Here is a 14,417-nt window from a genome sequence, read left to right on the forward strand (position 1 = left end):
TCTCTCTCTCTCTCTCTCTCTCTCTCTCTCTCTCTCTCTCTCTCTCTCTGTCAACACTGTCCAAATGTTTCTTCTTAAGAGTCAATTTGAGGCCATTTAAATTTCTCAAGAATCTGCACAGCATCTTATTAGTAAAGAAGTCTGGAGCCAGCTCAAAGGTCTTAAAATTGAAATCATCCTAAGAATAGGATAGGGAAGTGTGGTTGCCAGGCTACTGAATACTTACATACATCATTTCACTTTGATCCCCACTAGTCCCATAAGAAAAGTTCCACTTCAAACATGTGGAACCTAGGAACAAGGAGGTTAAGTGCTTGCCCAAGTAAAGCCGACACTCTCTCCCGAGTGAGTCTGCCATACATTTAACACCCATGCTCACAATGTTATGTCTCCTTCCAACATCTCACGAGCAATGAAGACCACAGGAGAAGCTATGTGACTTTTCGTTCTCTCATGAAAATTCATGTATATTCTATGAATACATGCCTGGAGATCTATCATCCTTAATCAACTAAAAATAAGATTTCACAAGTGAAAAAATTACTTAAAAGGAAACTGGTCTATCTGGTGCACACATGGGGGGAGGGGAACACATGGACACTAGAACAAGTGTTTCCCGATTGCAGAACTTAGGGAATAACTGGAAATGGATGCATTTCCAAATCACCACCCAGAACAGAGGAAAGGTCACAGGAATCAGAGAAAACTAGAAGTCCATAAAGCATTAAAAAACATGGGCTGTTAACATGGACCAGAGAGATGTAGCAATTAGTAATCACCCCTTTTCTGTACATAGTAACATCAAACTCATTTGGGGAAAAGCTGCTACAACTCTGGTCTCATTTGTCTACAATAGCACAGTCTCTAGCAGAACCCAATCACCCCATCTGCTGTTTGAGTACCAGCAACTCTTAGACTGCACATTACTACTTCAACAGCAAATGCCAATGCTAGCAAACAGAACTAAACTAAAACAGCTATATGGATTTTATGAAGACATCCAAGTGTTCATGCACCCCGACCCCAACCACACCCCACCTGCTCATTCATCAGCTATGTGCCGCACACTCTTCTTCACCTGGAATGGATTCTCTCAAGCTAAAGGAATCCCAGTGGTCTGCCTCCAGGAAGAACAGTGCTCACAATACCAAAGCATGGAACCCATACCAGTTACAAAATAGGTGCTCCTCTTAAGGACCAGCCGGGAAACCATCGCTACTTAGGGCAACAGTCCTTAACCCCGGTTGCCTAGCAGTCACCTCAGAAGCTGTAAGGTCATGCCAATGCCTGGGCCTTGCCCCAGACCAGCAATATAGGATCTGTGAAGGCCAGACTCAGCGTGGATGGTCGATGCTATTGTTCTTAGTTTGTGTGCATGTATGTCCATGTATGTGTCTTTGTGTGTTTGTGTGTGTGTGTTTGCATACAGGTGCACATATATGAGCGTGGAGACCAGAGGTTGGTATTAGGTGTCTTCCTCAATCCCTTTCCAACCTGGGGCTCACTGATTTGGCTAGAGTGGCTGGCCAGCAAACCCCAGGGATTCTCTTGTCTCTGCTTGCCTAGTATTGAGACTACAGATCCACACTGTGGCACCCCACTTTTTTTAAAAAAAAATGGGTGCTAGGGATCAAACTCAGTTCCCACTGTTTGTACAAGTCCTTACCAATTAAGTAATTTCCCTTATTGCCCATAAATGCATCTTTTAAAGTTTTTCAAATGACTGTCAAGTAGAGTCAGGGTTGAAAACTTAAGTATTTTTAGAGTAAATCTCCATATTTACTGAATGGTACGACGACGACAAGTCTCCTTCCTGGGCCCTACACCTGGCACATGACACATCCACACAGTGTTGCCCTAAACTAGGTCTCGTTAGTTATTTGATTATAGTGAGATGCTAGACTACAGAACTTGAGGTCACTCACCACATCCCAGTGGCCTCAGCTTATTTTGAAATCCCTGGCTGTATGTGGCTTTTGAGGTGGCCATGTTCAGATGCTGAAGTCGAGCTGAGTGCAACCGGCAGTGTCCAGCAAGGAGGTAGCTCAGCTCAGATCCCTGACAGGAGGGAAGCTTCAGAGCCCAGGCATGATTATCAGACTCTTTGTGCTCTTAAAGGAGAGTAATTATAGGCATGTGAAAAGGGGGAAGCACTCCCCGAGGAACTCTTCCTCACATGCTTCCCAGGAGGGACGAGAGCCATTAAAAATTCCATGATGAAGAGGAAAAACAGCCTGGGAACAGCCAGGAGGCAATACAGCAAATTAATACAGCAGCCCTCCTCAGGGAAAGCTTCGATAAAACAGGAAACACTTCTCTCTTTGCAAAATAAAATTATACCACTAATGATAACACAGTCACCACACACGCGCAGAAATCGTTCTAATGATGGGTGTAAAATTCCCAGTGCTGCCCAGAAGCTTTGAAAGAAATTTCTTCCTACTACAAATAAAATGGGGCAAGGAAAAGATAAACTCTTCAGTGCGGTCACTTGGTGGTCTCTTGTCTAGCACTAGGCTCTTCCACACCCTGTCCCTGACTGATGCAGGGCTTCTGCTGAACAGTCCACTCTTCCTAAACCCACTGCACAGTTCTAACCCCATCTTCCACGCTGGCGTTAGACAGGTCCTGCTGCAGTGACACCTTGCGGCATGGGACCTCATCCCTATAAAGGGGTTGAGCACTATGGCCAAGAACTCAGCAGTTCTCACTCCTGTTTTCTGAATCCTTCTCCTCGGACGTCTGCCGTGCTTCACTGAGTGAAAACCATTAGGAACAGCAGATATTATACATATCACACAGAGGGAGACTGCATACACGTGTGGTTTTAGGACGAACATATAACTTAGAGAAAAATTTAAGGGTAAGGTAATGGATGTTAACTCAAACTTTTTCCTCCCCCAAACTCAACGAGCATGCATACAGCCTACTAATCTGGACTGTTACCTAAAGATAAGACAAAGACAACTGGCAACTGTCTCCAGTCTCTCTCCTTTGCTTCTAGCAAGAGCTCAAAGCAACGGCAGCACACCCCTCAGCTGCGTGCAGTAGAAGCTTGGCTGAGACTAATTTAATGTTTCCAAGGCTAGACACACACATCACCAGTCAGGAGAGCAACAATAATAACATTAACAGGACGCACAGAGGATCAGGAATCCAGCTCTGGGCTCTGGCCACGGGCGAGGCTTCTAATGTAGGAAGAAGTGGTAATGCTCCCCTTAGAGCAGCCCAGGTAGTGGACATGAAGAAGGAGGGTGGAGGAATCCACTGTATGACGGATTTGTGTGGTGGCGCTCAGCTGGCTGTCCCAAAGAACACACACAGCCACTGCTCTCGTATCAAGACCAAATAGAGAGGTGTGCTCTTCTTTGAACTAAAATCTAGGAAACTTCCCATGGCCTGCAGGAGGAGCCTTGCCTCTGTGTGTCACAGCTCTTCTGTGCAGACTTTTATCATGGCTGTCAGTTTCCATACCAGATTCTTTCATCAGAGCTTCAGTTATAGACAAAGAGCCTAGCACATAGTAGGGAGCCAGCAATGCCATATATATGAATGAGTGAACGAATGATAATCAGGCAGCCTGACACTGATGGAAAGGCGTACGGGAAAAGTTTGTATCACCCCACTATTCCACATTCATAGCAACACTATTTACAATGGCCTTTCTTCTCAAAAGACTTTCCTTACAAAAACACTTCTTAGCAAAAAGATCTAGCAGCAGGTTAGGAACTATGGCTCATCACCCAAACCCTACGGAACTATGTCCAAAGAACAGTTCATTTCTACTGTGTCGTCTATGGGACAAGTCTGAGCACATTTACTTAAGAGACAATGATGATGATGATGATGATGATGATGATGATGATGATGTCAGAAGACAGGCATTTGTGAGGCAGAGGCAGGTGGATCTCTGTGAGTTCAAGGCCAGCTGCAAGACAGCCAGGGTTACACATGAGAGGGAGAGTCTGTCTCAAACAAACGAACAAACAAACAAACAAAACCAACCAACCCAAAACAAAACAACAACACAAAAAGCATTATAACCTTGGAGAAGAAACCCTTTATGCTACCAAAAATAAAGCAAGAATTCTTTTGTCTAACCTGTTACTGTTTTACACACAGTAACACTGCTAAGAAATATCATCATCAAACTTCCATGTCACCTGAATTAAGAGAATCGGTAATGACGTGACAAACAAAATGTCTAACAAGTGCCAGACCTGTGTGCTGGGATTTATCAGGGAAGAAGACAGCTCTCTGCATCACACTGAGAAAAGCAATGGTATGGGTAGGGGTGGGATTTTAAAGAAATCAGTATACAAAGTCATGACAGACAAGGTAAGCACCGTGGGGGAAACAGACACAGTAATCAGATGGTGCTGCAGGTGGGCCCTAGGCATCCAGGAGTTCAAAGAGCTTTCCAGGCAAAGGGAGTGAGGGGAAAGGTCCAAGGCAGGAAGGGCTGCCATTTTATAAGAAGAAAATGGAGCTCTCTGGTACTGTCTGCTCTCTCCACTCAGAGGGGGCAGGACTGTATAAGAGGAAGGTGGCCATGTTGGCAGAAATCAGATGATACAGGGCTTTGCAGGTCAGGACGAGAGGCATTAATAATGTGCTTTGAGGATGGGCTTTTAGCAGCAGAAATAATGTGAAATGGGAGCCAGAAGACAGAGACCCAGGTCAGACTGAATCACAGAAGCACGTGATCACAGGAAAAGCTCCTCAGGCCTCAGCCCGCTTCTGCATCTGTGAAACTCCAACTTACCTCTGAAGATTGTTGTGAGGATCAAACTGGGTCCTTTGCACATACACCGTATAATCTCAAGGGTTATGAAAAGGAACACAGAATTTTCCAAAAAGAAAATAATAGCCACTGGAAGCCAATTACCTGGCAGAGCAGTGTGCAGGTGAGCACCTCTGATGAGAAGCATCAACAAGAACGTCCAGGGAGTAAAGAGGAGAGAGTGGATTAAACTGTGGGGATGAATGAGATTATTTCAGTAAGGCTTAAATCAAACAGACCTGATTCCAAAAGGCATCCTACATGCTTTCTTTAACAATATCCCAACCCTCCTGCCATAAACACCAATACCATTCAAAAAGGGTATGCATGTCTAACCTTATGTCCATAAATGTTCCAGCACAGAGCAAACGCAACTACTGCCTGTCAAACAAAACTTTCATGCAATAATCACTTAAAGGCCAAACACAGTACTTCTCAATGGACAGTCCAGGAACTTACACCTTGCAAATACCCAGTGTATCAAGCCCTTTCCCAAGAGGGCTACCATGAAATTACCTTGTCAGGGACAATGGCACAGCACACTCCAGTGCACAGTCTAAGTACAGTGTAAGAGACGGTGCCTGGAGTTAGAGTGCCCATCTGGATGTACATTTAAGAGTGGCATCACCTGCAAGCTTTGCTAGCCTGCTCTCCAGGATGTACACTGGCCATCTCACCTGTCTTACAATGGGATTACTGGCTCGTTCAAGTTCTGCTTTTCAGGTCATAAAGAAATTTCAATTTCTATTGACCTTAAAAGATGACTGCGACAGAGTGAAGAGTTCAGTGCCCGTGTCAGCAGGACATCCTCAGCACCAAAACTACAAACCACTGAGGTTTGATCCCACTGAGGATCAAGTGGGGTACTGTGTACAAAGCACTGAGGATCAAGTGGGGTACTGTGTACAAAGCACTGAGGATCAAATGGGGTACTGTGTACAAAGCACAACACTTTTGGTCCACAATAAGCATTCCTTTGAAAATGGATAACTTAGGGCGGGAGAGATGGCTCAGCGGTTAAGAGCACTGACTGCTCTTCCAGAGGTCCCGAGTTCAAATCCCAGCAACCACATGGTGGCTCACAACCATCCGTAATGAGATTGGATGCCCTCTTCTGGTGTGTCTGAAGACAGCTACAGTGTACTCATCAATAAAATAAATAAATAAATATTTTAAAAAAAAAAGAAGAAAATGGATAACTTAATGACTTAAGAGAGAAAGAACTTGAGTGGTAACTTGAAATGGACTTACAAAGAACAGAAACTAAGCTGGTATACACTGCTCTGCAACTTGGGAACAAGAGCTGAAACTCATGGTGCATGTTCCTCACTGTGCATCACAGATGTGCAGCAAGTGACAGCCACAAGGCCCCTTCTGCCTCTGAATGCTCTGAAGCAAATACGATCCACACTCTAGCCTAACAGTCCCAAGTCTCTTGCACACCACACACCTTCATGACCCTTTCCTTGTCTGCGCACTACTTGCACTACTGTTTATCTAGAACTTTCCTTTACACCAATTACTTATATTCAGCTTTGTTCTGTTTCCACAAAGTAAGCTTGACATAGTAATTACACTTTTTCTAATGTATATTATAATATATAACTTAAAATACATGACCTAAAATCATCTCATACACACACACACTGGTTTTATCTTCCACTGCTCTAGTTAATTGTGAGCCAGCAACTTCACAGTCAACTTTACAACGTGTGTAATGTAATAAGCAACTACACAGTAGCCGAAAAGACCAACCACCAACCAAGGAGCAAGAGGAAGCCTAAGAACTCCCCCCAACCCCAGTCTCCATCAATTTCACTAAGGTAAAGCAACCCTACCTCTGAACCAAAAATGGATCAAAATCTATAAACATAACCATGACCACTACCATAAGTCATTTTTAAATCATGGATACCACTCAAAGGCCTGATATATCAGGGCCCCCCTAAAGGAGGAGCCAGAGAAAAGACAAACCAAAATAAAACCAGGTTTCCCTTGAAATGTGTGTTATTAATAAGAAGCTGACATCTGCAGCAGAACCTAAGAAGGAACTGGCTACAGTTCTCATAGATGAGTGTGAGGCAGCTGAAGAACACAGCTCTCAAAAAAGTCATGTAATGGCAGAGAGCAAATCTTACTCACCTCATGTGCACAAGCAGAAATGTGAGGAAAACCAGAAGCTAATGCTTTATTCTTTCTAAAGAAAAGGAAACTGAATGATAAAGATGGCCTCGAAGAGTGACCTTACCTGATTGCGTTCTCTTTTCCCAGCTGATGGTAACCAGAAACTAAAGAGAGAACAACAGGAAAGAAGACGGTAAGAGGAGCTTGGAAAAGTGCAGGGGAAGAGAAAGGGGGTGGACTGCAGGGAAGACAGAGGACTGGGAGACACGCAGCCCAAGAAGAACACCAGCCATGGGGGAAGTGACCCTGACTCTAGCCTGCCAGCCCTTATCTTGTACAGTCAGAAGAGAGCTCTGACTCCAGGAGTAGACTAGGTGAGACATGTATAGGACTACCACTGGGTGTTGACCACAGCATATAAGTCATACAGATGCTTTAGCATATACAAATGTGGGGCTTTCTTTCATGTGTAGGTGTGTATGGTATGTGTATGTGTCTGCAGTGTGTAAGTGCATAGGTGTACATATGTGTGCAGGCCACAGGTTGATATCTGATGCCTTCCTGGATCACACTCCATTTCATTAACTGAGCCAAGGTCTCTCACTGACCCCTACAGGTCACTGCTAGCCAGCCTGCCCTGGGATCTACTTCCCAAAGGAAGGTATTCCAGGCAGGCCTGCCACGCCTGCACTTTTATGTGGGTGTTGGGGATTCAAACTCAAGTCCTTATGCTTGACTCACCAAACCATGTCTCCAGCCCCAAAATGTATGTATTTATTCAGCAAACATTTAAATTTCTGCCACGGAACACCGAGTAGGAAGGTAAAACACAGAGCAAAGCCAACTGTTTAGGAGATGAAGCTTTTATGAGAAAGGCAGATGATTCCTGAACAGTTACATTTGGGCTTCCCACTGTATTCATCAGGGTAACAAGGACAAAAAGATTTCTCCTTAAAGAGGTCTAAAGGAGAACAGAAGCAATCAGCCATTTGGAATGACTATTTAAAACAAAAAAAAAAAATTTTTTTTTCTTTTTAATTTTTTATTGGTTATTTTATTTATTTACATTTCAAATGTTGTCCCACTTCCTGGTTTCTCCTCTGCAAACCCCCTATCCCACCCCTCCTCCTCCTGCTTCTACAAGGGTGCTCCCCCACCCAGCCACCCACTCCCGTCTCACCGCCCTAGCATTCTCCTACAATGGGGCATGGAGCCTTCACAGGACCAAAGGCCTCCTCCCCTCCCATTGATGCCACATAAGGCCATTCTCTGCTACATATCCAGCTGGAGCCATGGGTCCCTCCATGTATATTCTTTGGTTGGTAGTTTTAGTCCCTGGGAGCTCTGGGGGTCTGGTTGGTTGATACTGTTGTTCTTCCTATGGGGTTGCAAACTCCTTCAGCTCCTTCAGTCCTTCCCCTAACTCCATTAAAACAAAACTTTTAAAAGAGAAAAATGCATTTAAAATATGGCATCTTGCTCCTCTTCTCCTCTTCTCTGTGCGCACCCCCTTTCTCTTTTTCTCTTCCCCCTCCCCTCTTCTCTCCCCAGGGTAACTCCCCTGGCCTCAATCCTTGGGGCCACTGAACTCGCCAGAGGCAGCTTCCCAATAAACCTGGCTTTAAAATAAAATAAAATAAAATAAAATAAAATAAAATAAAATAAATAAAGTATGGCATCTTAGGGGTGGACACTAACTAATACAACACCTAGAAATACAACAGACACAAAACAAACACTAATCTGGAAGGGAAAAGGAAACCATACTATAATTTTGGGACATTAGCCATCTTAAAATCTTATTTTTTAATTCTTGTGTGTGTCACGGCACACTTTCGGGGTCAGAGGTCAAGCCTGTAGAGCTGGCTCTTTTCTCTACCACTACACGGACTCTGGGACTGAACTCCGGTCATCACATTCAACACCAGGCGGCACTTTTAGCCACAGAACCATCTTGCCAGCCTGAATTCAGCCATCTTAACTGCTAGGAAGCACCGATCTTTAAGATCTCCTCTTTCAGCTCTCAAGTCTAATATAAAGGTTGCTTTAGAAAAGGCTTCTCTGCCTCCATCTCCAAGGAACAGGCTAGGCCAGCCAGTGGGCGCTCAGTCACTTACTCTGTCTGCTGGGGATCACTGATGGTATGGCTGATCCTCTCGGTTCCCAGGCTGCTTATGCTGGTCTCCTAAGAGGACAAGAACAAGAGTGTCATCTAACCACAGACGCAAATGTAGACAATGCAAGCTGTCACCAAGCTCAAATTTTCCCTAACTATGCCAGCCAAGCAGCCTCAAGGTTGTGTCAACCTTAGAAACCAACAGCAACTATGCTGATCCAAAAAAGAAAGAAAAAAGCCTTTAAAAAGGCTGTTGTAAATACTGTTTGCTGGACTTGGGGCTTCTTCTGTTTTAAAATTAGCTTTGTGTAAATATGTGGGACAGTACATGTGTGTAGACATGTGTAAGAGTGTATATGTACAGAAACCAGAGGACCGTCTCCAGCACGCATCAGTGTGTGTATGTACAGAAACCAGAAGACCACATCCGGTGTCGCTCTTCAGGCATTGTCTACATCTTAGCCAGAGCTTCCCATACAGATACGGCTGTCTGGCTAGTGAGCGTCAGGTATATCCGCCTCTATCTCCCCAGTGCTGGGATTACAAGCATGCCACCACACCTGAGGCTTTTTCCCCATCTCACATGGGTAAGGAACAAACTCAGGTCCTCTGGAAATGCCTCACTGGCTTGAGCCTTCTCTCCAGCCATAAGTTTATTTTTGATTGGCACATAAGTGAAATATAAAACTAATACCAAATAATGTTGCAACATGTGTATACACTATTTACAATCTACATGTGTATGCAATTTTAATATAGGAATACTTTAATCCCAGCACTTGGGAGGCAGAGGCAGGTGGATTTCTGAGTTCAAGAGTTCGAGGCCAGCCTGGTCTACAGAGTGAGTTCCAGGACAGCCAGAGCTACACAGAGAAACCCTGTCTCAAAAAACCAAAAAAAAAAAAAAAAAAAAAAAGGAATACTTCCTGGAGTATTAATATAATAATACTTCCTACAGTATTAAAGTATAAAGAAGTAAAGAAACTTTTTCAGAAGACTCACTTTTGTTGTTGTTTTGAGACACGGTTTCACCATGTAGGTAAAGCTGCCCTCAAAGCCTGCTCCAGATTCCCCAGTATTGAGAATGGAGCTCTAGGTCACCAAATTCAACAGGAGCCAGGTTTAACAGAAGAGCACACTACGCTCATGAGCTATTTGACTGAGGCTCAACAACCACCACAGATGAAACCTACATACCCTACATATCCGTGTGTTAAAGAACCGTCTACTAACGCACAGTTCAGTGGCAGGATGCTTGCCTAGCATATACAAGGCCCTGAGTTCAGTCCCTACCACCACAAGAAACAAAACCCAAAAGGATTATCACTGTGTCCTGTCCCTTGCACATCATTTCAAAGTAAAAGCAAGAAGGCTGTATAAACCGACTCTTCCATTCAGGGCTCTCTGGACTCCGTGTGAAAGCATATCCGGAACCCCACAGCAGGCCAGTCCCCTCCGCTGCAGTGAAGGCACTCTCCTCCCGGAACTGTAGCATATTTACATGATGTTTGCCACAGCAACCGCACAGAGCCCAGAGTCACAAACCAGAGTAAGGTGACAGGTCGCATCAGAGGCATAAGTGTCAGCATTACTCAAACACACCTGTTATCTGGCAGATGTTATTTGTATTCAGCTATGGGGATGGATTAACCTAAAGAGCAGGAACACACTTCAGTAGAAGCACCAGCTTTAGAAAAGTTAATTTGAGATCAGATTCTGCACACGGATGGAGCTAAGTGGAAGGTCCATACACATTAACTGTTTATCCCTCTGGCTATGGCTCCAGGTCAGAGATAGAGAATGGTAGAAGGGCCAAGGGAAAAGATGGATGAAAAATGAGCTATTTATTAAAGCAGAAAAATTATTAACTTAAAATGCCGTAATATTTAAATTTACAGTTTATTACTGTGTAAATTACAAGCAGTACTTTACGTAATTAGCAGCTCACTGGCAGGGAGCTGTGAATGAAACTCATTATTTATGATTACAGTTTAGAAAGAGAGGAGAGGAGCTGGGGAGGGGAGGGAGGGGAGGGGAGGGAGCAGTGACCTCTGCTAGAAATGACAGATCTCCCTTTAAGGTGATGAAGATGAATTGAACAAGTGCATACCACCCTATTCACTTGAGATCGTTAGCTGCACGTCCAATAAAGCCTAGCTACCTCCCAGGCGCACTGAAGAGATGAAGCAACTCACTTCCAGGTAGCTGAAGGCTCTTACTTTATATGAGCTAAAGCAAGGCAGCAGATGGTGGGAGAACATAACTGCTGCTCAACAGAAGGGGAAGTCAAACCTCCTCACTGTCCTCTACTCCCAAGCTTCTATCGTCCTTAACCCTATCTACACAGAAGCCTCCAGTCACAGGCGAGCTCCCTAAACAGCATAGGGAGCGAGAGGTCCATGTGTAAACAGAGCATGCCAAAAGAAACACCCTGTGACTCAATGAGTTAGAGACTGGAACTGGACTTCAAAGGTAAGAAAGAAGATCTGGCTGGAGAGGCAGCTCAGTAAGTAAGGGCACTTGCTGCCAAGTCTCACGACCTAAGTTCAATTCCCTAGGATCCACATGGTAGAAGAAGAGACTTCTGCAAGTCATCCTCTGTAGTAAATATACAAAAATTAATCAACCTCGCCTCTTTTCTTCTCTTTTCTTTTCTTTTTCTAGGTCCTAAACTTCAGAAAATAGTTCTCTGGGTAGACTACAGTACAAAGCAGTAGTCAGAAGACTGTGACCAACAACCACATGCATGGCTTGGCAAACAGACAACTTTGAGGCAGGCATTCTGAATGCTTGACAAACTCTTCCTTACTGTCATCTCTGCCTGAATGGGGAACCTTGGCCTTAGCCTATTTATCAGTCTCCAAGCTAGAATACAAATTAGGTCAAGTGCTAGGGGCATGCCTATAACCCTAGGATTCAGGGAGTTAGGATAATTTCAAGTTGAAGGCCAGTGTGGACTTCATAGAGACCTAAAAATAACAAGATAAATTCAATTTAAAAAGAAAAACATTGTCCTAGGTCCAAGTTTCTTCTCTATTACTTCAATGCAGGTAATGCCAAATGTTTCCTACTTTTCCAAACCTAAGTTCTTCTTGTGGGAAGAATCAATGGCTGGGTGCCTAGCACAGACGCACCTAGCAAGAACAGAACTGAAGGAGCAGCGAGTGGCCCTGGGGCCACAAGGAGCTCTTGGACTTCTGCAAAACAAGCTTAGTGTTGTTTGTGTGGGAGAGGTTCCTTGTATCTGTGTGTTTACTATTGCATCCCTTTAAATCATTTCTAGGATAAAAGTCCTCTTAGGATAAAAACACGCTCCTGAATTTAGGAGTTGTAAAAACGTCAAAGAGATTTTTAACTTATCCAATAATATATGATTAGTCACAAGTGCAGGAGAGAGGTCAAGCCAGCAGCTTTACACACAATAGAGACTACAGGGAATGTTTGCTTGGTCAGAACTTCTATGTTGATAAAGTGCTTATCTTTCACATTTGTATCCATTCAAATTCTACATAATGGTCATTCACCCTTCTTAATTCCCAGAACATTTCAGTTGGTTTCATTAACTCCAGAGAGTGCTGTGATGCCTTCAATTGTCAGTAGGGCATGCAAATCCCATGGGGACTACCACCTTCCCACAGCACCAGAGAAACCATGAGATCTGTCACCTTCCCAGTCAGCCTTCTCCGACCCTTCCTGAGGCAACGAGCTGCAGCTCCTGGCAACCGACTCAGGCGACCATGGTATCCTGTAGAAAGAAGGCCTCAGTTACTGAACGCACGAGATGCATAAGAAGAGATGTTGTAGTACCCTGGAGCCCTTACCCCAGCATCCTCACAAGGCTATGGCAAAGACTTACTGTGTTCAAATCTTTGTCGTGAGCAGTATGCTAGAAGGTAAGCCACGCTCAGCACCAACAGATACTAGACAATGGTTGATTTCCACTTTCTGAAGGTCCTAAAGTTACAGAGCTAAAGAAATCTGTACACCAGTCCTCTTCTTTGTCACACATTTTAGGCAATAGCTCTGACACTCCTAACAGTGAAATGACTTGGTCAGGAGCGTGGAGCTAACTAAAATAGAAGTACCATCATTTCTGTCTCTTGTCATGGGCCCTTTCCAACCCATTCTGCTACTTTAGAACTGAAAAAAAGCAGATATGCATTTGTGTCAAAGTACACAGTAAGAGGATCATTAAAACAAATACATTTAAATAAGTATTTTTAAACCATCCACTTTAAAATGCCATCATTTCACATCACATATGTGAATGTCCTTACAAAAGCGTATTCCTTGTAAGAGCCAATCTTCTAAGCTTTCAAGAAGCACTCAAAAAGTAATGCATCAGCATTACCATGCTGTGTGGCTGTGACTGATGCCAGGCCTCTAAAAGCAGCACACACTGGTTATGTGTCCCAAGAGCCTACATGGATTGACTTAGGAGGAGAACTGAGCTTTGAGACTCACCCTTGAATCCCCTAGACTCCTGCCTGAGCTAACTCCACAGTGAGAGAGCACTGCATGGTCAGAGGCATGCAAGTGCCTAAGCAGAGCACGCTGAGTCTTCCCACAGAGAACCATCAAGCCATGACCTGGACTTTTATCTACTCCAAACTCACCTCTTTGAGCTGGCCGGGAAGGTAAAAGGAATGTGGGATCTGAGACTTTATCCAGTCCGGAGTCCATCCTTTCTACTTCAGTGCAGTGATCAGGAGCCCACTTGGGCAGAAGATTATGGACAGTGAATCCAGGGACACATTCTCCTTCATAAAACCAATCACTCTGCTCATCATCCCCTAAAGCAAACAGATTGTGTCCTGAGCTGTCACGATAAAATCTAAATTCTGGGGGGGGGGGGGCGGCCAGCGGCTCTAAGCTGTGATACTTTCAAGTAAGTCAAGGTGCAAAGAACCTGTCCAGTCCCTCTTGGTACACAGTACGATGAAAACTGAGGCGTCTTCCTAGTTCCTCATGTAGGTGGAATGCTTTCACCATTTAAATAGTAAAACTAAGATCTAGCCTTAAGCCCTTGAGAACCCATGTGGAAAACTGGCAAATAATTTATCTCTTCCAAAACACACAATAGCTCCAACTTATAGTGAGGCAATGAATGCCTGGAAATTGGGGCTCAGCTAGTGAATGGAGTCAGAATTTGAACCCAGAACCTGACAAACGAAGCCAAAGGTATTTTCTATAAAAAACAAACTGCCTTCCTGACCATTACCCATGGTGTAGATAAATACAGTTCAAAGCCATAAATGTTCCTCAATTCAAAAATTAGCTGTTATTGCTGAAGGGTATTATATATTTATATTTTATCATACTAGACCAGTAATAATGTATGCCCATACTTTGTTTTGGCCTTGGTATCTCATTGATAGGACAGAAAACAAGTTT

The 14,417-nt window shown here is 44.0% G+C and overlaps 1 protein-coding gene across 6 annotated transcripts in view; it reads right to left on the reverse strand.

Moving 5' to 3' along the window:
- The window catches only part of Gpatch2l (G-patch domain containing 2 like), a 48,811-nt gene that overhangs the window by 16,356 nt on the left and 18,038 nt on the right, over positions 1-14,417 (reverse strand). For 3 of the 6 annotated variants that reach the window (XM_028771878.1, XM_028771879.1, XM_028771883.1), the window contains exons 4-8: positions 13,640-13,816; positions 12,689-12,768; positions 9,025-9,092; positions 7,032-7,071; positions 4,889-4,974 (exon numbers count right to left, since the gene is read on the reverse strand). In XM_028771878.1, the coding sequence (XP_028627711.1) occupies positions 4,889-4,974; positions 7,032-7,071; positions 9,025-9,092; positions 12,689-12,768; positions 13,640-13,816 (451 nt within the window). The remainder of the gene's footprint in view (positions 1-4,888; positions 4,975-7,031; positions 7,072-9,024; positions 9,093-12,688; positions 12,769-13,639; positions 13,817-14,417) is intronic. The other 3 variants (XM_028771882.1, XM_028771880.1, XM_028771881.1) reach the window with 2 other exon arrangements.

This window comes from Grammomys surdaster, unplaced genomic scaffold, assembly GCF_004785775.1.
Source record: "Grammomys surdaster isolate TR1022 unplaced genomic scaffold, NIH_TR_1.0 210, whole genome shotgun sequence".
Taxonomy (NCBI): Eukaryota; Metazoa; Chordata; class Mammalia; order Rodentia; family Muridae; genus Grammomys; species Grammomys surdaster.